Genomic DNA, 22,641 nt, shown 5'->3' with positions numbered 1-22,641 from the left:
AGTTCATGAAGAAACTCAAGTTTTGCATTGTCTCATTGGCCTTCATCATCCATTCCTTGGATCCAGGGGACTGGTATGCTGCCCTTGACTTGAAGGATGCGTATTTTCATATAGCAATCACTCCATCCCACAGAAAATACCTCAGGTTTGTGGTGAACAACCACTTCCATTTCACAGTTCTCCCATTCGGCCTGTCAACGGCGCCCTGTGTAGTCACCAAATGCATGGCAGTCATGGCTGCGTTTCTGCGCAGGCGCCAGGTACAGGTGTTCCTGTACCTCGACAACTGGCTGATCAAGGGATGCTCCAGGCCTCTTGAGGAAGCACATTCCCCTAGAATTCCAGTCAAATTCATCATAGTGATGTTAGACGAGCTGGGCCTTCTCCTAAACAGGGGAAAGTTGACTCTATCCCCCCTTCAGTGGATAGAGTTCATAGGGATGGTTCTGGACTCGACCCAGGCCAGGGCGTACCAGAAACAAGGTTCTGGGCCATGGGCGACATTATTCCGAGTCTCAGGCAGCTTCCCACCACCACAGCACAAAATTGCCTAAGACTCCTCGGACAGATGGCCTACGTGGTGCCAGGTTCAGGCTTCGGCCGCTCCAGTCGTGGCTAGCCTTGATGTATTGGCCGGTTCGAGACAGTTTGGACAGGTAGTGACTCTGCCTCACCCAGTCCTCTACTCCCTTCTGTGGTGGCTCGACCCACAGGTGGTGTGTGCAGGGGTCCCCTTTGCCAGTCCCCAGCCAACTCTCTTGTTAGTGATGGATGCATCAGACTTGGGCTGGGGAGCGCATTTAGTAGTCCTCAGGACCTCAGGTCTCAGGCGGATCTGGCTCTCCACATCAATGTCAGAGAGCTGAGAGCGGTGCACCTGGCATCTCAGACTTTCTGAGCCCACCTAACAGGGAGTTGTGCATCTCAGACTTTCTGAGCCCACCTAACAGGGAGTTGTGTATCAGTTATGATAGACAACACCACGGCAATGTTTTATATCAACAAACGGGGGTGCATGCTCCTCTCCTCTGTGCCAGGAAGCCCTCATGCTGTGGGACTTCTGTGTAGAGCATTCGATTCACCTGCAAGCATCATACCTCCCTGGAGTGCAGAACGAGTTGGCAGACTACCTCAGCAGGTCATTCCATAGCCACTAGAGGTCCCTATGCCCGGATGTCATGAAATTCATCTTCCAGTGGGGTTTCCCCAGACAGACCTGTTCGTCACATGACGCAACAGGAAGTGCCAGCAGTTTTGCTCCTTCCGCAACCACAGTCCGGGCTCCTTAGCGGACGTGTTCCTCTTCCTGTGGGGAGACCATCTCCTTTACGCGTTCCCACCCATTCACAAGGTACTACTCAAAATAAGGAGGGAACAAGCTTCGATGATACTGGTAGCTCCAGCCTGGCCCCACCAACACTGGTACACATTGCTCCTGGAAACATCTGTGGAAGCCCCAGTCACCTTGCCACTTTTCCTGGACTTGATAACTCAGAACCACGGATGCCTTCAGCACCTGAACCTCGAGTTGTTACACTTCACAGCGTGAAAGCTCCATAGCTGAAACCAACGGAGCTTGCTTGCTCAGACCAGGTTAAACAAGTCCTCCTTGGCAATAGGAAACCCTCCACCAGGGCAACCTACCTTGCCAAGTGGAAGCGATTTTCAATCTGGGCGACGCAGTATCATTCATCTCCGCCGCTTGCCACTATCCCCCTTATATTGGACTACCTCTTCCATCTCAAGTAGCAAGGTCTGTCCACGTCATCAATAAGGGTTCACCTGGCCACCATTTCAGCCTTCCATTCAGGTACAGATAGCCAGGCGGTCTTCGCCAACTCTCTCGTCAGTTGTTTTCTGAACGGTGTCAACAATATCCCCAGGTCAAGCAACCCATCCCAGGTTGGGACCTCAACCTGGTCCTTCCCAAACCGATGAGTCCCACTCTTTGAACCACTGGTGATGTGCTCCCTGCTCTATCTCTCATACAAGATGGCGCTTCTGGTAGTGATAACCTCATCCAGGAGGGTGTCTGAGCTTAAGGCCTTAACATCAGAGCCTCCTTACACTATGTTCTATTAGGACAAGGAGCAGCTCAGACCTCACCCGGCTTTCCTCCTGAAGGTTGTCTCCCAATTTCACATTAACCAGGACATCTTCCTCACAATATTCTATCCTAAGCCGCATATGAATGGCAGGGAGCAGAGGCTTCACTCACTGGATGTCTGCAGAGCCCTAGCCTTCTACATTGAGAGAACAAAGCCTTTCTGAAAGTCTGTCCAGTTATTCATGGCAGTGGCGGCAGAACGAAAGGTCTGCCTGTCTTGTCTCTTAATGGATTTCTTCATGGATCACGTCCTGCATCCATGAGTGCTGCAACCTGGTGGGGTGCCTGGTCCTCTGATCATTGCGCACTCCACCAGGGCTCAGGCCTCTTCAACAGCATTCCTGGTGCAAGTTCCGACCCAGGAAATATGCAGAAAAGTGACCTGGTCCTCCATACACAATTTCACCATGCACTACATGATTACCCAGCAGACCAGAGACGACGTGGCCTTTGGTAGAGCAGTGCTCCAATCAGTAGACAGTTCCGACCCTGCCTCCTGAACTTGGGCTTGGGAGTCACCTGACTGGAATTAACATGAACTAGCACTCAAAGAAAAAAACGGTTACTCAACTTCTCGTAACTGTGGTCCTTCGATGTGTTGTTCATGTCCATTCCAATACCCACCCTCCTACCCTGGTGTTGGAGTAGCTGGCAAGAAGGAATGGAGGGGGGTCGGGTCGACAGGGCCCTATATTGGGCACCATGAAGGCGCGACTCTAGGGGGTGCCTAGGATGACCCTAGGGATACTGCTAGGGGAAAAATCTTCCGGCTGTCGTGCACGTGGTGCGTGTACAGCTGGTTGGAATGGACATGAACAACACATCTCGAAGAACAACAGTTACGAGAAGGTGAGTAACCATTTTTTCTGAGTTCCAGTCCAGTGCCTTAACCATAACATATAGAAAATCATCTTGATTCACCAGGCAATGGAAAGACGTAAAGGGAAGATTAGTGCTTTATCCCGCCAAACAGCAATCAGTCCCAAATAGTAGCTCACCAGTTAAAACAGAATTTCTCAAGGGAAATTGGTCTCTTTCAAGTCCTATCCATTCCTTTGTTAATAATAGTACTAAGAGGTGCAAGTTTTCATGTAGCCACATGGGTATACAAACTTGCTAAGTGCCATAGAAGATTAATCCAGGTTCAGATATAACTCCTTATACAGAACTTGCCATAATGTATCTGAAGTCTAAATCATTTGATCCAGTGGGGGGGAAATTGTTCCTATGATAAATGCAATTCTTTACTCTGAAATAATTTTAGTCTTTTACTAACTATGAAATGAACGTCAAAACCATCCATGAGTCATTCTGTGAGTTGGAGTTCAGCAAGTCCTCTAGTGCTTGTTCACCAGATGGGAAATAAGCTCTTCAAAGCAAAGGATATTATTTATTTCTCCTGTTCTAAATTTTCCATATTTCCTAGGACAGAAACTGATTACCGGATTCAGTTTTAGGCTATGTCTGGACTGCTCCCAAGAAGTGTGTTTACAGCAAGAAAGCTAACTCGAGTTAGCTGTTATCTTGCTGTAGAAACCCACTTTTTTTGTCAATGCATAACTCTCAATCATTTGGCAAACCTAGTAATACCTTGTGTATTCTGCACCAGATGTGAATAGTTTCATGTGAACATGAGCAACATCAGAAATCTTCAGTGAGGATGACACGCTTCTCCCAGACATCAGAAGTGTAGCCACATTAAACTTTTCTGTGATGCTCCAAAGCTCATTCCAAAACTGTCATAGCTAAGATGTATGCTGAAGAACAAGGTACAGTTGAAAAGGAGCATCTATTATGCCTTTCATAACATGATTTTTAAATTTAGTTTGTTCCTCTCTGAGATTTTCAAAACCAATTCTTGTCCTTTTTCTTGTAGTGGTAGCTAATATATCCTTTCTCTTGTTTCTCAAGGAACACATCTCTGGCAAGTTTACTTCCTACTTTCAGTAGTTTTCAGTATCATTAATGTATCACAAGAATTTTAGTTAGCTAAATTTTACTCCCTCAGATTGCTAGTTGGCTGTCTCTATAGCAACAGAACAAAAATATTAGCAGCTGTTAGTGGTTCAGTCACTGGTGACAGGGTGATGGGTTTTTTAAAATTAGTACCTGACTAGGGTATGTCTACATTACAGCTGTGCCACTGTAGTGCTGTAATATAGACACTTCCCACATTGACAGAAGGGGTCTTTCTGCCAATGTAGTTAATTCACCTCTCTAAAAGGTGGTTGCTAGGTGGATGGAAGAATTCTTCCATTGACCTAATTGTGTCTACAGTGGTGGTTAGGTCAAAATAACTACATTGCACAGGGCATGAAATACACATAGATCAATATGGATCTGCAGACGGCCAAAGACTTTGGTGCTGAGGTTCTGGGCTTCTGAGAAAGCTCTGGCCTTACTCCATAGTAGAGTTGATCCAGTGGAGCCCTACTATGCTGGACTCCCCCAGAAATCCCTGTTAAGTGAGGGATTCCTACTATGATGGGTTCCTCCTGGGGTGCCACCTGGAAGTGGGGTACCACTGAGCCCACCTGGGCTTCCTTTCCACTGTACTGCTGTGACCAGCCTGCTAAGCCCTCTCCCAGGCTCTAGCACACATACAAGTAGGGACACACCCAGTTGCAGTACATACAGATGCTGAGATGGGGAGGCTACAACTGAAGAACTGCCCAGCTACTCAAGTGCACATCCCCCTCTGGAGTGTAAACCCAAAATTAGACCATCTTGCGCTGCATAAAGATATGCATAGTGTACGCTCATGAAATTCACCTCCTCCCTATGAAACAGCTTTTTGCCCCAAGTTATGAGTCCTACACACTGGTTTTAGACACAGCAAAAATAAGTTTAACTACAAAAGATAGATTTTAAGTGATTATAAGAGATAGCAAACAGATCACCTAGCAAACAAACAAAACATGCTAACTAAGATTAATATACTAAAGAAATGGGATATGAGTAGCGAATTCTCACCCTTAATGATGATTCAAGCAGGCTGCAGTGATTAAGGGGCCACCTGCACTTGCTTACAGCTTAAAAACCCCAGATGTTCCTTTCACAGGCTAAAAATCTCTTTAGCCTGGGTCCAGCACTTCCCCCACAGTTCAGTCCGTGTTCCTCAGGTGTTTCCAAGAGTCTCTTCGGGGTGTGGAGTCAGTGAAGAACCACGATGATGTTGCTCCCCTGGCTTAAATAGCTTCTGCGTAGGGTGGGAACCCTTTGTCTCAAAGCTTGGTTCCCACGCCAGTCAATGGAAAAGCATTGGTATTCCAAGATGCAGTCCAGTACCAAGTGACCTTGTTACATGTCCCTGTAGTGCCACAGTAGCCATTGCTCATAGGCCGTTTGTAGCATCCTCAAGAAAACTTGAGGTGGGAGATAAACTTCTTCTAAGGCCTGTTGTTTTCCCGAATGGTTCATTAACTTGAATGGGCCCTTCCCACCCAGCCATCTAGACCGAGCATCTTTTGCCTAGTGGGCATTCCTCAGGTGTAAACACATTTGTAATACAGATATATAGTCTATATTCCTAACTTCAGATACATGCATACAAATAGGATAGTCATTTTCAGTAAATACCTTTCCAATGATATCTCACATGACTTATCTTGCATAAAATACATCAGAATTATGCCATAATCACACCATAATAATATCACACTGAAGAATATGGGGCGCAGCCTCACACCTACTATGGTAGGAGATTGTACATCTTCCCTGTGCTTCCTGGAGCTATTAGGAGGGATGATATGTATCTCATCGTTGGTCTATCTATGCCTACTGCCTTCTTGCTCCCTGGACTTGCAGAGAGCCTTCTATGGACGCAGAGGAAGGGGAGGATGTTGTCAGAGATGCAGCTGGACTCCTCCTCCTCTGCCTCCTTCCTCATAGGAGGGAAGAGATACACATGCTGATGATCCCCTCTATGCATGGCTCTTCACTATGTGTTCTTGCATATGCACAACGTGCCTTCGTTGGCACGTGACCAGGATTCATCACCGAATTTGATCCGCTGGTTGGATCATTAGCTTTCCCGGCCTTGGCCGGGTACTGACAGGGAGTGTGATGTGAACGCTGATTCCTGCCCCACACTATGTGTTTAGACCCATTGATATCTGTGGCCTATGTCAGGGTTTCTCAAACTTCATTGCACTATTACCCCCTCCTGACAACAAAAAATACTACATGATCCCAGGCAGGGGGTCCCAAGCCCTGCCATGCTGGGGGATGGGGTGATGGGACGCAAAGCCGAAGCTTGAGGGCTTCAGCTCTGGGCAGGAGAGGTGGGGAGGGCTGTAACCTGAGCCCCAGTGTCCAGGGCTGAAGTCTGGGCCCTGTTACCCAGGACTGAAGCCCTCAGGCTTTGGCTTCAGTCCTGGGCGGTGGGGCTCAGACTTTGGCTTCAGCCTCAGGCCCCAGCAAGTCTAATGACAGTCCTGGCAACCCCATTAAAACAGGGTCACAACCTACTTTGGGGTCCCAATCCATATTTGGAGAACCTCTGGCCTATGTTACGCATGAAATTACTGTAGGCCTACATGCAAATCTTATAACTATACACAAAAATGACCAGTGCGAATCATTACCAGATTTGCTCATGGAGTCAGAATAACTGTATGCACAAATTAGTCATGAAATATACATGGTTTTCCCACGATGCTTAGAAAATCAGCCCCTAAAATCTAGAGGACATTCTCCATTACGTATAACAATTTTAAGGTACCATGGATCAAATTTTGAGCATAATTACTTTGTAGTGTCCCTTTTATACAGAAGCAGCATCACACACTACTAAATGTTTTCTGGCTTTCCATGGTTTTATCATTGCATATCATGACCTTCACTGGTGAGCTTGTCAGCCAGAGATTAACAAGAAGATATTTCCTTCTATGCAGTTGCATGCAGAGCTGTGGCTGGGTACTGGATAAAATAAAATTAAAATGAGTAGCATCTTTGGGAGCTGAAATGAAGAAGAAGAAAAAAAGGAAAATGTCCTTAAGAGGCTATGTGAGACTTCCTGGGGGCAGGGAAGCAGCTGAGCCACAGTTAATCTGAAGGGATTTATAAGACTGAGAGTAAAGGCGCTTCTGTTAAAAATCTCACTGGTAATATGGAGCTTCCAAGGAAGATCTTGAGGCAAGCAGCGAAGGCACAGAAAAATCCTGTTGCTGTTAAATGAAGAGTCAGAAGATAATCCCTCTGAAACATATATGTGTACATGAACATATTAAATATCCTATTTTTAATTATTTTGCATTTTTTAAAGAGCAAATTACATAAATGTACACTGCATTTGAACACTTAATATCTGTGCACACAGAGTATCTAAATCTTGCTTCTTTCACAGCAATTTTACACCAGTGTGACAATAATGACTTCAATGGAATTACTCCCATTTTACATAGGGGTAAGTGAGATCAGAATCTGGCTTTTAGCTCTATAAACATTTCAGAAGTGATTAGTGATTTTGGGAGCCTCTGTGTTTGGGTGCCCATCAAGAGATGCATTAAAGTGTTCAGAAAGTACCCTCTGAAAACCAAACCACTTTAAAGACGTGTTAAGTTGGGCACCCAAAAATTGAGACCCTCAAAAACGTTAGTCACTCTTGAAAATTTAGACCTTAATATTTAGTGACCAACTGACAAAACTGTATATTAGAGCTTGTTTAATAATTGTCAAATCTGTTAAAACATATCTTTAATCTGGACGCTTTTCCGATTAGGGACAATTGGCCTGATCCTCAGCTGCTGTAAACAGATGTAGCTCTATTAGGAACTATGTCTATTCACACCAGCTATTCTAATGTGGTCCAATAACATTTTGCCTTCAAACAAAGACGCATGGAGCAAACCTTGAGAGCTATTTTACCTGGAGATGACATATTATGTACAAACTCTGCATTCTGAATAGTTGGTAAGCTTGAGTGCCACTTAAAATAAGCCAAACACACTTGGAACAATATCCTATTTGAAAGAGTCGGTGCCCGTTTTGGGGCCTGACTCTGATCTTTGTTAAAGGAGGAGTACTTGCACTGAAGTCAGTAGTATATCACCAGTGTGAATTCAAATTCAGGCCCTTTTTTATGTTTATTCTATAGTACCAGAGCAAGGCCATCAGCTCTTTCTGTACGGAATTATTTCTTGTTTCTTTTTCTTCAGGCTATCGTTAGACACAGGAGACTCAAAACTATGTTGATCTGTGAAAAATAAGATTACTCATTCTTAGAACCTGTATTCCTCCACTTCTTTAGCCAGATGTTATGTACTTTTAGATATATCAAATTATTCCCATGCTGAGATTGTGGATCTAAAGGAGAGTAATCAAAGATTTAAAAGCATTATATTTCTAGTTATTTACAACTTTGAGGGAAACAATATATTTTGCAATTCTTTGTCCTACTTATCCCTCTCCTAGCCCGCCACTCTGCCCTCTTAACACCTCCTCCACACTACCTTTTTGAAAGTAAGTGTTCTTGGTGTCATTGAGCCATGCATTGTATTCCATTAACACAAAACATCACCCTTTGGATCATGATCCATAATTTGTGGTTTGTCAAGGAAAAAGAAAATAAATAAAGCAAAAAAAAAAAAAGTGGCAAGATTGTTCAGGCTCTATTCAACTATTGTTTAAAAAAGACATTACAAGCTGTGAAAAAGCCCTCATATATTTGGTTTATGGTTTGAAATGTGAATTTAGTTCCTATAGGCTGGGATTGGAATTAATATAGGAACATTGTGCAGATTAACAAAACTCTTTTCTACCATCATCAGAAGATCCTATTATATGTTTAAGATCAGAAGACTGATAACCCTATGGGGAAAAGCAGGAATTAAAGGAATTCACTAAGGAAACTTCATGAGAAGCTGGGAAGATGGTTCTACTCCCCTTGATTCTATCATGCAAAGTGCTGAGCCTCGTCAACAGGCAGGGAGTTGTAGGGGTTCAGCAGTTTGCAGAATCAAATCCTTTAAGAGTCAAGAAGCTGGATCTGCTTTTACTCTTTAATCTCCCTTCTAATGCTTTTTTAAGAAGCCAAAACCCTGCTTGTTCTAGAAAAGTTTAAAAACATATTTGCTCCTGAGACCTAACCCTTTATACACGTATGCAGGTGTGTAGTCCATTGAAAAGTTATGTATCTGGGTAAGTATTTGCAAGGTTGGAGCAATGAATCACCTCTTTAGAGAAGTTATCAGAGGTATGGAAATCAGAGTAGTTAGCAGGTGTCAGGACCTTACAGGTTAAAGCCTAGAACTGGGGCTATTTTGAAATCTATTTTTCTAAACTACAGTTAACACCTTTCCAAAAACTATGCTGTGCTTACCTGGTGGATAAGGTAAGGAGTGGATGAGGAGCTGCTCATTTTCCTTGGAAATCTGATTATAGGAATTCAGTCTCAGAGTTGGGACTATTTTGGGGGGAGGGTTAAATTCTCATGAGACCGCTTTCACTTTTACACATATTTCATATCTGTAGTCGTCAGGTGCAGATACCATTTTTAAAAAGGCTGCTTTTTTGTGTTTAGTTTCAACTGCAGCCCTATAAAAATAAAAGGGTCCAGTCAAGCCAGTGCCCAGGCCAACTGGCAGCGCTCAATGAGAGCTATCTAAAGTGCAGAGGCATTGCAAAGAAAAGCATCCAGCCATGCCCTAACGCCATGCTAATTCAGTGTCCATGGGCCATGCTGCACCTTAGCCAAGGGTTAAAATAATCCCTGAAGCACTGACACGGGGGGATGAGGAGGTGCATTTTTAACATACCTGACTCCAGCAGCACTAGCCCTGAGCCATATCCAGCCAGCCACTGGCAGGGCCTCTAGCAAGACGTTTGGGGCCCCGCGTCAGACTAAAACTGCCCCACGGGTTAAGAATCCAGAGAGAGCAGCAGGGCGGGGGCCGGAAGGTCTCCAACCCCTGCCCATGACTTGATGTGTAGCAGCGGGGGGTAGTTCCTCAGACCCTGCACGAAGGAGGGCTGGGGACTGCGCTGCAAACACTGTAGCAGTCTTCAACCCTGCTGCCTTCTCCTTCCCCCTCCCTGCTGGCCCTGGCCCTGGCCCTGGCCTTGACCCGGGCTCTGCTCTTCAGCTGCCCCCCGCGGCGCCCGCCCTGCACAATCAGGCACCTGCCCCACTCGCCCCCCCACACCGGGGCCCGCCTCCGCTGCCCGCCGCCTCCCGCCCAGCCGGGCTCCTGAGGGCCCGTCCCCGCCCTGCCCTGCCCGCGCGGCCCCGCGGCAGCCCCCCGGCGGGGAAACCGCAGCCGCCTTCCCTCGGCAGATGGCAGTCACGGCTCGCTGCGCGGGCTGCCCGGCTCCGCGCCCCGCCGGGCTCGGCGCTGCCTACTGGCGGAGGGGCTGGTGCTCTGCGGCTGCCGGCGGAGCCGCGGCAGGGTGGGGCGGAGGGGGGCGCGGAGCATTCCCCCGGGATGGAGCTGCCCGGTGCCAGCCGCGCTTGGCCGCAGACAGCCCCGGCTGCTCCTCCTCCGGCTCCCCCGCCCCCGCCCCGCCCCAGACCCCTCGGCTGCTGCGGGCCAGGGGCTGCCACATCGCCCGGCCTCCCCACTTCCCTCGCCCGCCCCAGCCCACCGCCCCCGCCCCCCCCGTCCGCCTTCTCCCTCCCCCCGCCACCCTCGCTGCTGACGTCTGGGTCTGCCCGTCTGAAAACTCCGCGCCGCGGCGGATGCGGCGGCTTTCAGGGGCTCGGCAGCCGCGGCGAAGATGGTGGCGGCGCCCTGCGCTCGCAGGCTGGCCCGGCGCTCGCACTCGGCGCTCATCGCGGCGCTCACCGTGCTGCTCCTGCAGACCCTGGTGGTGTGGAATTTCAGCAGCCTGGACTCCGGCGAGGGGCAGCGGGCCGGCGGCGGCCGGGAGAAGCGGGACCGGGGCGGCGGCGGCGAGAGCAGCGACCACCGGGCGCATCAGCACCGCAGAGGACCTGCTGCATTCCACAGCAAGGCGCTGGTAGGTGCTGCCGCCCCCTCCGTTCGCAGCCAGCCCTGGCACGCGGGGGACCCGAAGGCTACAGCGCGCCCCGGTCTCCGCTTTGCACTTGGCCCGCTCGGCGGCGGTGTAATTAATCGACTCTTCTGAGCAGGGTCGGGTTGGCCCCTTGCAAGTCTGCAAGAGGCATTCCGGCAGCTTCTTGCCTGTGCGGCCAGCTGCCTTATCGGGGGGAGAGGGGGATGGGGGGCGATATGAATTTCCAGAACACCAGGGCTCCTTGGACCGGGGGTAGTAGAGGCGGGAGTGTGACAGAGAAAATCTGCTGGAGGCTTTTAAAGTGCAGTCGGGAGAGAAAGGCAAGAAGTTCTGCGGATGGGCGCAGGGTGGTTTTCGTGATCCGTGCATGCGCTGTAAGTGCAGTTAGGAGGCACGGGCAGGTAACTGACTGAGAAGATCCAGCCTGGAGCCGCTCTGAAAACTTTGAAAGAGGATGCTCCTCTGCCGCAGTCGTCGCTTGAACCTCGGCAATTGGGGTGGGAGGTGGGGAGGGGGAGTCCTGCAAAGCTAGAACGGGATGGGACCGATTTTGTTGTAATTTCTCCGCTGGCCAGTAAGGCTCCCACCCCCAACCTTTGGAAGTAGCCCTGCTTCAGATGGCACGATCTAGGCACAGAAAACCTCCTTGGCGCTAGACAGTGCTGGGGTTGTTCAGAACAGTCCGTGGAGGTGCATATTATTTATACATCATTACAGTGATGTATTTGTTTTAATCATTCTTTCCCTCCCCCCATCTACCCCCTGCATGCCTGCAAATCTGCTTTCGAAGGATTTCAGTCGTGGGAATGGGACTGTGCTTGTTGATTGCGCATCGTTTCATGTTCATGAGGGTTCTTGCGCGCCGGCTGGACGCTGCTGTGGGAATGGCTGGTTGTATTCGTAGACTTGTCACTCACGTTTCCTGTGGTGTGAAAGTGACAAAGGAGCAGACAGCGCTGCAGTGGCGTTTTCTACTCCCTTGGCTGCTGGCAGCAGCAGACTCAGACCTACTAGACTCCACTTTCCCATCATGTCACTCCTTTCTAGGAATGGAGACTGTAACATTGTTAACCCCCACCCCTTCTCCCCACAGCTTGGTTCTCTCCACCTCATATCTTGACTCTGCTCTTGCTCTTCACTCTAGAGCCCTTCACCTTGGAGTGCAGCTTTCCTATCCTATGGAAGAAAGTGATGTAGCTGTTGAGTGTCTCTCTCCTCTTAGGGACTGAATCAGGCTCACAAGAATTCTCCCAAAAGAAAGTGAACAAACAGCAGGAGACCTAGTTATAAAACAGCAACAAAGGAAAATGCTTTAATGGGATCTTCTATTATTAGAAGTCCTCCTCTGAGACTTAATTATATTTTGAAATGTATCATTTTCTGAATCTTCCAAACTTCAGTCTGGTGTAGTTATCTCACTGATACATTCTTGTGGCCTTTATTATGCTGCTTTTTTGCATCTGAAAAACACATAGACACTATTCTTGATTGCACAACTGTATCAGGTACAGCAGGCAACCAGTGGTGAAATTTAATGCAATAATTTATTAGCCCACTAAGAAGTCAATTATTTCTTTTTTGCATACTCTCAAATGTTTATTTAAATTGCTTGAGTCTGAACCATTGTGTTTTCACAAAAGTAATTAGAAATTAAAAAACCTATATTTCTGGATTGCAAACAGGCAAGTAATGGTATAGTATGGTATTTGCTATAATGGTATGGTATTAATTTCCAAAGAAATTAATATGAAGCCCAAAATGTATTTCACTATGTATAAATGGTATTTAGCGTTCTGTAGTTCAAGACAATCTTCCTTTGTTTATGAGCTTTGCTTTAATAGATGTCTATGTAAATCTGATTTAGGGAAATTTTGCGTTGTCCCTTTTCAGATATGCAATTCACTCTATATTTATTTCTATCTCTATACATCCTAAGAGAGAAAGCAAGAGTCTAGGCTTAGATATGACTTCATAGATGACTGTGGTTGTCCCAACCACAAGTCTGTTTTATGAAATCATCTCCTGTAATAAGAATAGATTAATGTTCTGTTGCTAAAATTCAGGGACGGTCTTCTGGAAGATTGCATACACTGTACCAGTGTGTGTGTGTGTGGAGCTTTTTCAGCTTCCAAATAAAATAATCTAAAATTCCTGCTTACTAAAATTAGCTTTTCTCTTGCTTTATTTTTACAGTCTTCTCACTTAATGACTTGTGTTCTGAAATTTTACATATCAAACTTTGCCATCTTTCTCCTAGTATTCTGCCCTCTGCTCTCTTTTTCCATTGATGTCACTCTTTTCAGACCTCATTTTTTCTCAAGCTGTTTCTCCCATCCCCCCCAGTCTTATATTTAGTTGTTGTCACATAGGGATTTATTTATTAAAGCAAAGTCACAGCTCTGACTTCTTTCAGGCCCAGGAATCAACCTGAAACAAGTTTGCATCCATCTGCCCCTGGTATAACCAAAGGAATGGGGCAGGCTCTTCCTGAGGTCCTGTGGAGAAAATGTCTGTTATGAGCTCTGAACTGCAAGGGGCCCTAAGACCATCATGTATTGGAACATGAAAGAATAAGGCTGTGAAGCCTACGGAAAAGCTCACAAGGTTTTCTTGAAAATACAGCATTATGAGCCGCCCTACAGCTTTTGCTACTAAAAGTGAAGAAGATAATGTGCTGTCACTCAAAATGCTGAAGTCCTGAAATATTGGCTGTGTGATGCTCACAGTATTAAAACAGATATTTCAGTGCTTCTTACATCATTTGTGGATATGCGTATTTAGAATAATATTTTTATGCTGGTGATTAGCAGTCATTCCTTTATACGTTTGCTTTCACTAAGGATGTAAATACTGAGTGGTCTGGCTCCTTTTGAATCTGTTTTAGATAACATGCTGCGTAAACACGTTTTATGAACTTATTGTCCTTACACTTGCTACAGCCTGGTCTACTCTTAAAAATTAGATCGATCTAAGTACATTGCAGGGCTGTGAAAAATTTTGCATCTTGAGCACCGTAGTTAGGTCAATTTAACCCCGAGTGTAGATGCAGCTAGGTTGATAGAAAAATTCTTCTGTCGACCTACTTACCACCTCTTGGAGAGGTGGATTAACTGCATCAATGGAAAAACCCCTTCTGTTGATGTAGGAGCTGTCCACATTACAGTGACACAGATGCCGCTGTGCTGGTGTAGCATAGACAAACCCTAAGTAACCAGTGGGTGTCACACTAAGCTATGCCACAGTATCTTAAATGTGTTCTGAACCAAACAATAATGTTGCTGTATATAAACAATTTACAGATGCTGTGTGTGGATAGATGATTTGGCAACACTTCTTAAGGATGATTTCACAACACTTGTGGCTTTGCTTAAACTGCACCCCTCAGAGTGGTGACCATCTTTACACTTACTTCATCGGAGTACACACACCCACTAAGCATCCATTTGATGGAGCACAAATTGGATTTTTTGCAAATTTCTGGTAGAAATCAAACTAAGTATAGAAAGCTAAAGAGCTCTGCTTAATATTCTGTCAACCCCTTTGAAGTTCGTAGGCTAAATTCGCAAGATACTGACCTACAACTGTCTTTTCCACAGATACATTTTGCATCTCAGTGACAGGCGCATGACTGTCTTTATATTTAGGGGGCTCTACATTTGCTTATGTCAGATACGAAATGTTAGCAAGAAAGTTTTAAGCAACATAGGGCCTGATTCTGATCCACACGGTATCTTAACCCTATTAAGCTCTCTGGATCCCCAGAGACCACAAGCAACTGCTGGGCAGAGTGAAAATGCGCTGGGCCGATTGCATGACAAAACTCTTTGGCCAGAAATGGAAAGAACGTGTTTGTAACACAATAGAATGGTGTGGCGTCAACTTGCGTTTGTGGAGGGACAGACGAGGACAAGCCAGACAAGGGGGACAAAGGTGAAGGTCAATGGAGTTATACCAGTATAAAATCTGTGTGGGAGAAAACTCCAGCCCATAATTTCTGGTGCTCAGTTTCTATGTTAAAACACAATTTATATACTACCTGAGCTGGTTTAGGTTTTCCTTTTCAGCCTAAATTTCCCATAGTGTGCATTTATCAAATTTGTTATAGGATATTTTCAAAAGTTGGCTGGCCTGAGTACAGTAGCTCCATTATATCCAAACCCCAACTCTAGGGCTTAACCATTTCAAGAAGATTTTCACACAAAGTACTTTATTCAAAGTACTATATATCCTCTCTGTTTATTTTTTTTTTCAGTTTAGTCATAAGAGCACATAATGCAGTTTGTTCTAGAGTATTTTTAGTATTCATTCAGTCTGTTAACTGGGCGCTAGTGTTAAAATACTCATTGGTCTGCCCAAAGGGAAGAACTGAATGTCTCCATCTGTGTGAAATAGTGGATATGTTGATCACTTTTTCCTTCCTCCAGGAGAGTCCATAATCATATTAAAAATATCTCTAGACTTTTTTTTCGCAAGGGCCACTTGTACTTTAGATCCATTTATTTTAACTAATATTTGATCATGTGGTCTGCAACCAACTTATTTTCTAATGTTTGCATAGAAAATATTTTGGACATTGGCTGAAGGTGGAACTTCCAAAAGCTCTGTCCAAATATTGCCACATATGGCTAAAATCCTTATTTTTAATTTTCCCTCCTGTTTTTGCTCCTGATCAGTGTGCAGAAATATGTACAAGTATTAAAGAATGGCATTTCTTTTATTGTATTGAATCAAACACTAAGAAGTAAATAGTGTGGGGTTTTGGTAATCTACTTCTGTAGGAAAAGAAACAATTTTTGAACCAAGTGTTTAAGGGGTATTTAGATTTATTCTAAATGCCATCAGATACATATAATAAGCAATTTCACTTGCAAAATGAAAAAAAAAAACTGCATTATAGTAAAAATGTTACCATTGTACCTGGTATAATTAAATGCAAGCTTCCAACTTGGCATAAAGAAATAATTTTGAATCGAGCTATTCTGCAAGTGAAAAAATTTACTGTGCTGGATTCCCTGGCCAGCTACAGCTGCAGTTTTCATTACTCATAAGCCAGTTTCCTGCTGTTGTTCACGTTTAATTAAACTGTATTATGGATGTCTTTAAAGAAGTATGAATATCAGTAACATTGACTTAAGTGGGTACTTGTAACAATATCTCTCTTTTTTTTTTTTTTTTACATTCATTCAGGGCTATTTACAGAAGCTATATGCACTCAGCAAAAAAAAAAAAAAAAATATATATATATATATAGTAATTGATACCAAACAATAATTATGCTATTGTCTGAGAAAGTGTTGATTTTATTTAAAGGTATTATCTTTGAAAGCTTTTGCAGGAACGGAGTAAGTGTAATGTTTTATTCAGAATTTTTACATTCAGCTTGGTACTGGTGGTGGCAATGTCTTGTTGATGGGTATTCTGTGTTATGAGCCTTAAGGAAGGAAAGGAGTGCAAATCTCAGCCTTGGGGCTGGTGCTGATGAGATGAATATGACAGGGGAACTTCTGCTATAATTTTAGCTCCCACTCAGTGTTGCAGTGACGTGCAGTTATGCATTGCAGGGGATGCACTCGCATTACCCAGCTGTGGCCTCTTCCCCGGAACCAGTTTATTGAAAGCAACTGATGTGGGCTGCATGACTGTCTTTAATGTCATGTGTCATACAGCCCCATTGGGTTTTCATTCTTGTGTATAAAATAGTAAAGTAAAAATGCCAGCACTTTGTTAGTATGTCAGTGCGGTGAAATATAACTGTTGCCTGGCGGTGTGTTATACTGTAGGATCAAAGCATTTCTTGAACCATTAGTCTGAAATGCTGAATATCCATATTTAAGAAATTGTATAAGAACACCCTGCTGGCAGCAGCCTTCTCCCTTATATACTGGGGGGGGGATGGTGTGGGATTTTGTTTTGAGCACCTTTGCTGATCACCTCAATAGTAGCATGTGAGATGAGAGGGCATTTCTTAGGTAGGTCGTTTCCAAGACATTTAGGCCTATATAAGTTAATACTAACACCTTAAATGCCACACAGAAACCAACAGGCAGCTGGTACAGATTACTATAGAGCACTGGTGCAATATAATTATGGTGAGATACCTTGCTTAACAAGTGAGTTGCTGCATTCTGCACCAACTGTAGTTTCTAAATGGGTTTAAAGTGTCCCCCCAAGTAGGGTGCAATGGCAGCAAGGTCCTTATTTGAGAGAAAAGACCCCCCCACCCCATTTTTATCTGGGCAGGAGATGGGTATCAAGATGCTGCTGAAAGATGATCAGACAACAATAACTGGAAATTTACCACAGGGCCAAGTTGCAAACATGAGTTAAAAAAGAAAGATAGAGATGTTTATTTGCACCATATCTTCTGGATTTTTCCCCAAACCTCAGCTGCTCTTTGCGTTTCTTGAATCAGAATTGAGCCTCAGGCAGCTCAGTATCATGCATGCCCCAAGCTTAGTCAGGTACTGGGGAAACTGCTTCACTGTATCATCTGTGTCTTAAGAGAGAGCGAGACAAAGCTGGTGAGGACGGTGCTACCCATCTCTGTTCAGTAGCCCTTCTAGTGACCTCATGTACACGTTGAACTAGATGGAGGAGAAGTCGGAACCCCACTCAACTCGACATGAGAGATCGCAGTAGAGGAACAATCAGCCAACACTACACTTTGGGATTTCAGCCCATTTTACTTCCCCTAAAGTCTACAGGCATGTCCACAACAGTGGTTCCACAGGTAGTTAATAGGTGTAATAATATTGCTGCAGATTCTTGATCTTAATCTGTCACTAGGAGGAGACAGTCAGCCAATGGAACTAGCGCACAGTTGTAATGTATGCTATAGAGTTAGACTAAAACTTTGACATATAATAATAATGAAGCTAGAATTAAAATACAATTTATTTAAATGAACAAAAAACAAGATTTCCAGTAATGACAGCTAAACCACTCTTATTCATCCCTTTGTGCCAAGGGTGTTAAAACAGAGTGAATTTACATATAATATATGTTGCAATGTAGGGAGCTAGAATGTTCCCTTCTCCCTTTCGTCCCGGATGCTAATGCAGTAAAATAGCCATGTAGACATTGCTTTGCTGTAGTGACTTGAACTAGAACTTGGAACTCATGCCTCTGGGATGAGTGGGCTTGAAGGCCTGACCCAGAACATCAAAGCAATGTTTACACAGCTATTTTTGCGCACTAGCACGAGCCCCACTAGCACAAGTGTGTGGACCTGGGCTGGGAGGCGCTATCCCAGATACAACATAGAGATATCCTCTGTGTGCTTTGCCTACTTAGGGATAATACAGCCCTGTGAATTCCAGTTCTGAAATGTGCCTTTCGATACAGCTGGGGGAGAAAAGCAAAAACTACCAAAGCAATGGTTTTCCTGACTACTTTAGGTCTAAAAAGCTTGAATGAGCTTGAATGTGACCTGCACATTTTTCTGCTAAATTTCAGCCTGATGTAAATTAAGCACCAGATCCTGTGACCCCTCACCCATGTGAGCACACCTGTTGATTCCAGTGGGACAGCTCACCTGAATAGGGGTTAGTAGGATCAGCCCTGTGTAAACAAGGGGGCCTCCCCCCAGGCACCTCCTCGGGGCAGCCCTGCAAATGGCCTCTTGCCTCAGTTTCCCTCTTCAGTTCATACATTAAGTCTAATACAAGCATAGAATTATAGAACCATAGGATTGGAAGGGATCTCAAGAGGTCCTATAGTCCAGTCCCCTGCATTCATGGCATGTCCTCAAGTCTTACCACCCTGACAGCCAACCCAGCCCTTCCTCCTTAGGCACAAACCTGCTCTTCCTAGAGAGCATTCTCACAGCTTCTCTGCTGGGAGCCTCTCCTGGTTCTTCTAGGCCTAGATCCCCAGCAAGAGGACACTAGCAGGTAAGCCTCTCAGCTGCTCCCCTCCTTTCAGGTCTCTGGCTCTTGATTCTGGCTCAAAGCCAGCAGCCATTTCCCTCTGTTGCTATTTCCTGCCTTCAGTCAGTCCTGGCTGTCTGGCTGGAGGACATCAATCATTCTTTCTGACTGAAGCAGTCTGCTCCTGCCGCTCTTAACTCAGTCGCAGGCTTCTGATACCTTCCCAGATGCCTCCCTGCCCTCTCAATTGGCCACCTGGCCTGGAACAGGAGCACTCAGCCCTGTTTCTTTTAGTGGGCCTGCTCCCCTATTGCCCCGACATGGCAGAATTATAAATTTCCTAAAGAATGGGTCCATAATGAAAATACTGACTTGGCCATTAACTACAGCTTCACTAGTTATCACAAGGATAATAGCACCAAAGTACAACTTTAATAACAATTCAAAAGGGCAGTGGAGACAACTAATCATTTTATAATGAGAAAGGAGGAAAACAATACATTTAGAGACAGAGAACTGCATAATCATTTTACAAAGCTTTAGCACTTAACAAGGCACATGTTAATAAAACAAACACATCTTTTCAGTAACAGGGAACTAATGTATGCATTATTTAAGAACAGTAGTAGAGCCAGATTAAATTGATGGACTCTTGTAGTAGTGATCTCATTAAGCATCTTTTCTGTAGGGATCTGCGAAATGGATTTTTATTAATTGGGGTTGTCAAGGGAATTCTTTTTCAGGCCATTGATTATTTTTTATTATGTGATAGGTCTTTGCAGATGTTCCCTTTGAAATAAAAGCCTCTTTGTGTTCTTGTTTTACCAGGGAGAACCAGTTGTTGTAAAGGAGACATATACAAATCCCATTTACTTGTCATCAGGTATTGCAAATGGCTACTTTACAGTACAGTATAAAATACCCTCATTACCTGTCATTTTTGGGGGCTATATTGAGAAATATTTTTCAAAATGTTTTTCCCTTTCTGTTTTGAAAGTGCAGATTTCAGATCCATCTTAATAGTGGTAGTTATTGAGCTGTTAGATAAGATTAGATAAAAGCAAGAACTAAGCATAATTTGCAGGTATAGTCACCCACTGATTTTGAGGATGAATTTGAATCAGAATTGCTTCTGATTTTCTTTCTGTAGTTAGAGTTCGATCCTGCAGACATCAGAATCCAGGGGAATTTTGTCTTAATTTTAGTCTTGGCAGGAGGATCAAGTCTTTACTTGTGTATTTTTCCCCCCAGTTTTTCTTACTGTTTGTCTAACTTGCTTAGTCATAGCTCACTGGAGATTGGTGGTATGAGACGGAAACGTGACACTCATGAAAAGTTATTTACAAGATACATTAGTTAGTAGTTCTACACTTAACCAATGTAGATGAACTCACTGGTTCTGAGAGAGCCCTGCTTTGTGTCCCTGTTTCTTTTCCTGCTTGAAAATAATCTGTAATGGAAATCCTTCAGATCTAAACCTCATTACTTAAAATGTTAAAATACTGCTAACGCCAAATAACAAGCAACCTAATTTTTGCCAAAACAGAGAATACTTACAATGGGTAAAATTTTCAAAAGTGCCTGCATCTCCTTCACAGGCACTTAGACTCCTAAGTCCCTTTTAGGCTTTGACACTGCACCACAGAATGCTGTAGTGAAAAGAAGAGTGTTAGAGCATGGGACGAGGAGTCAGAACCCTGGATTCTGTTCTCATTCTACCAGTAAATTTTTGTCTCATCTTCAGCAAGGCATTTACAGCCTCATTTTCAAAAGAGGACCCTAATTTTGGATATTTCAATTTTTGAGTGCTCAGCTTTAGACACTTTGTGTCTGATTTTTCAAAAGAGCTGAGTACTTGCGATTCCCATGGTTTAGTTGTTGGAGTTCTGAGTGCTCAGGCTCAAAGTGTCTCAGGTGGGCCACCCAAAAACAATGGTCACACTTGGAAATTTTAGCTTTAACTTTCTGTGCATCAGTTTCCCCATCTGTAAAACGAGTAGACTCAAGCTTACTGACCTCACAGAAGCGTTGTGGATTTCAACTAATTACTACTTGTAAAATGCTTAGAAATCTTCAGATAAGTCTGAGCCAGCTTCTTAGCTGGTGTGCATCGGCATAGCTCCATTGAAGTCAACAGAGCTATGCTAATTCATAGCAGCTGAGGATTTTGGCCTTGCAAATGTAATGATTGTTATAATAATAGTATCAAACAAGTAATTATTATTTTTCTCTTTCTTTTCATTGAAAAATGAGAACACGATTTTCTCTTGGATCAGTGCAAGTAATTCACATTAATGGCCCACATGGAAGAAATATTCATTTGTTCAGTGCCATCTGGTTGCTAGAAACTTTACAGTTGTGTAGGTCCCTGCCTTGAAGAGCTTACAGTCTGAATAGAAAATGTAGCAAGTATACATGAAATAAAATCTACTCCCCAAACTGCTTTGAAATATTACACTTACACATTGATTCAACAAGGGATTTAAGCACATGACTAAGCACAAGGGTAGTTTCACTGATCTCCATGGGACTAACACACCTCTCTGGAACTATTCTTGTGTTTTGTTAGGCAGGTGCTTAGGTGCCCTGCTCATAGACTTGAAGGCTATCATGATCATCTAGTCTGACCTTCTGCACATTGCAGGCCAAAGAACCTCACCCATCCTGTAATAGATCGATAACCTCTGGCTGAGTCACTGAAGTTCTCAAATCTTGGTTTAAAGACTTCAAGTTACAGAGAATCCACCATTTACTTTTGATCAAACCAAGTGACCTGTGCCCCATACTGAACAGGAAGGCAAAAAACTCCCAGAATGTCTGCTAGTCTGACCTGGGGGAATGCCTTCCTGACCCCAGATATGGCCATCAGTTAGACCCTGAGCATGGGGACAAGACCCACCAGCCAGACATGTGAGAAAGAAGTCTCTGTAGCAACGTAGAGCCCTCTCCATCTAGTGCCCCATCTCTGGCTGTTGGAAATATTTGCTAATAGCCATCGCGGAAGGGCCACATAGCATTGTAGGCAACCTCATCCTACCATTCCCACTATAAACTTAGGAAGCACAGTCTTGAAAGAAGTTCCATTTTTTGCCTCCACTACTCCACTTGGAAGGCTGTTCCAGAACTTTACACCCTGCTGAACTGGGGCCTTAATTTGTTAGTGAAGGGAGTAGCCCTTCCCACTCAGCAGCCATAAAAACTGAGAGCCACATAATGCTGCTATGATTTGCACATTGTGTAACTGTTCGATTCATCCTTTTGTGTCAAGTACTGAAAGGGTCACTACAGGACACTTATCATGTGACTCTTTATTTCTAGAGCAGATTAGTGGATTCCTCTGAGGGACAAACTATTTATGGCCCTATTTATAGCATGTGTAAATTGGCTTTTTTGGTAGTGGAATTAGAGTAAATAAGTGTTTGTTTCTAAAAGTAGATAACCATGTTCTATTTTTCTGGTTGTCACTGAGGTCAAATCTTGAATGCTTCCCTCAGTGTGTTCTATTTTCACATTCCTGCGGTTTCTGTATTCTGTTATATTAGTAGAGAGAATTAGTGAAGGGAGCCTTTATTTTGTAAAAGTAATTTCTAAGTAGAAGGATGACACTGTCCAGTTTTAGTTTAACCAAGATTTGTTTCTGTGGGTCATGGACAATCAGACTTCAAACTGCAGCCTTCGATTGGTTGATCC

The 22,641-nt window shown here is 44.3% G+C and overlaps 1 protein-coding gene and 1 long non-coding RNA gene across 3 annotated transcripts in view; one reads left to right on the top strand and one right to left on the bottom strand.

The window, feature by feature from the left end:
• Nucleotides 1-4,959: 4,959 nt before the first annotated feature.
• Nucleotides 4,960-10,162, bottom strand: LOC125643335 (uncharacterized). Its single transcript, XR_012670148.1, has 2 exons — nucleotides 9,429-10,162; nucleotides 4,960-7,306 (listed from the first exon to the last, which is right to left on the bottom strand). It is a non-coding gene; the product is annotated as an uncharacterized LOC125643335 (long non-coding RNA).
• Nucleotides 10,163-10,685: 523 nt separating this feature from the next.
• Nucleotides 10,686-22,641, top strand: part of XYLT1 (xylosyltransferase 1) — a 341,106-nt gene continuing 329,150 nt past the window's right edge. The window contains exon 1 of one of the 2 annotated variants that reach the window (XM_075132747.1): nucleotides 10,686-11,065. In XM_075132747.1, the coding sequence (XP_074988848.1) occupies nucleotides 10,823-11,065 (243 nt within the window). In that variant the 5' untranslated portion in view covers nucleotides 10,686-10,822. The remainder of the gene's footprint in view (nucleotides 11,066-22,641) is intronic. The other variant, XM_048865755.2, reaches the window with a different exon arrangement.

This window comes from Caretta caretta, chromosome 10, assembly GCF_965140235.1.
Source record: "Caretta caretta isolate rCarCar2 chromosome 10, rCarCar1.hap1, whole genome shotgun sequence".
Taxonomy (NCBI): domain Eukaryota; kingdom Metazoa; phylum Chordata; order Testudines; family Cheloniidae; genus Caretta; species Caretta caretta.
This window is presented reverse-complemented; position numbering and strand designations above follow the sequence as displayed.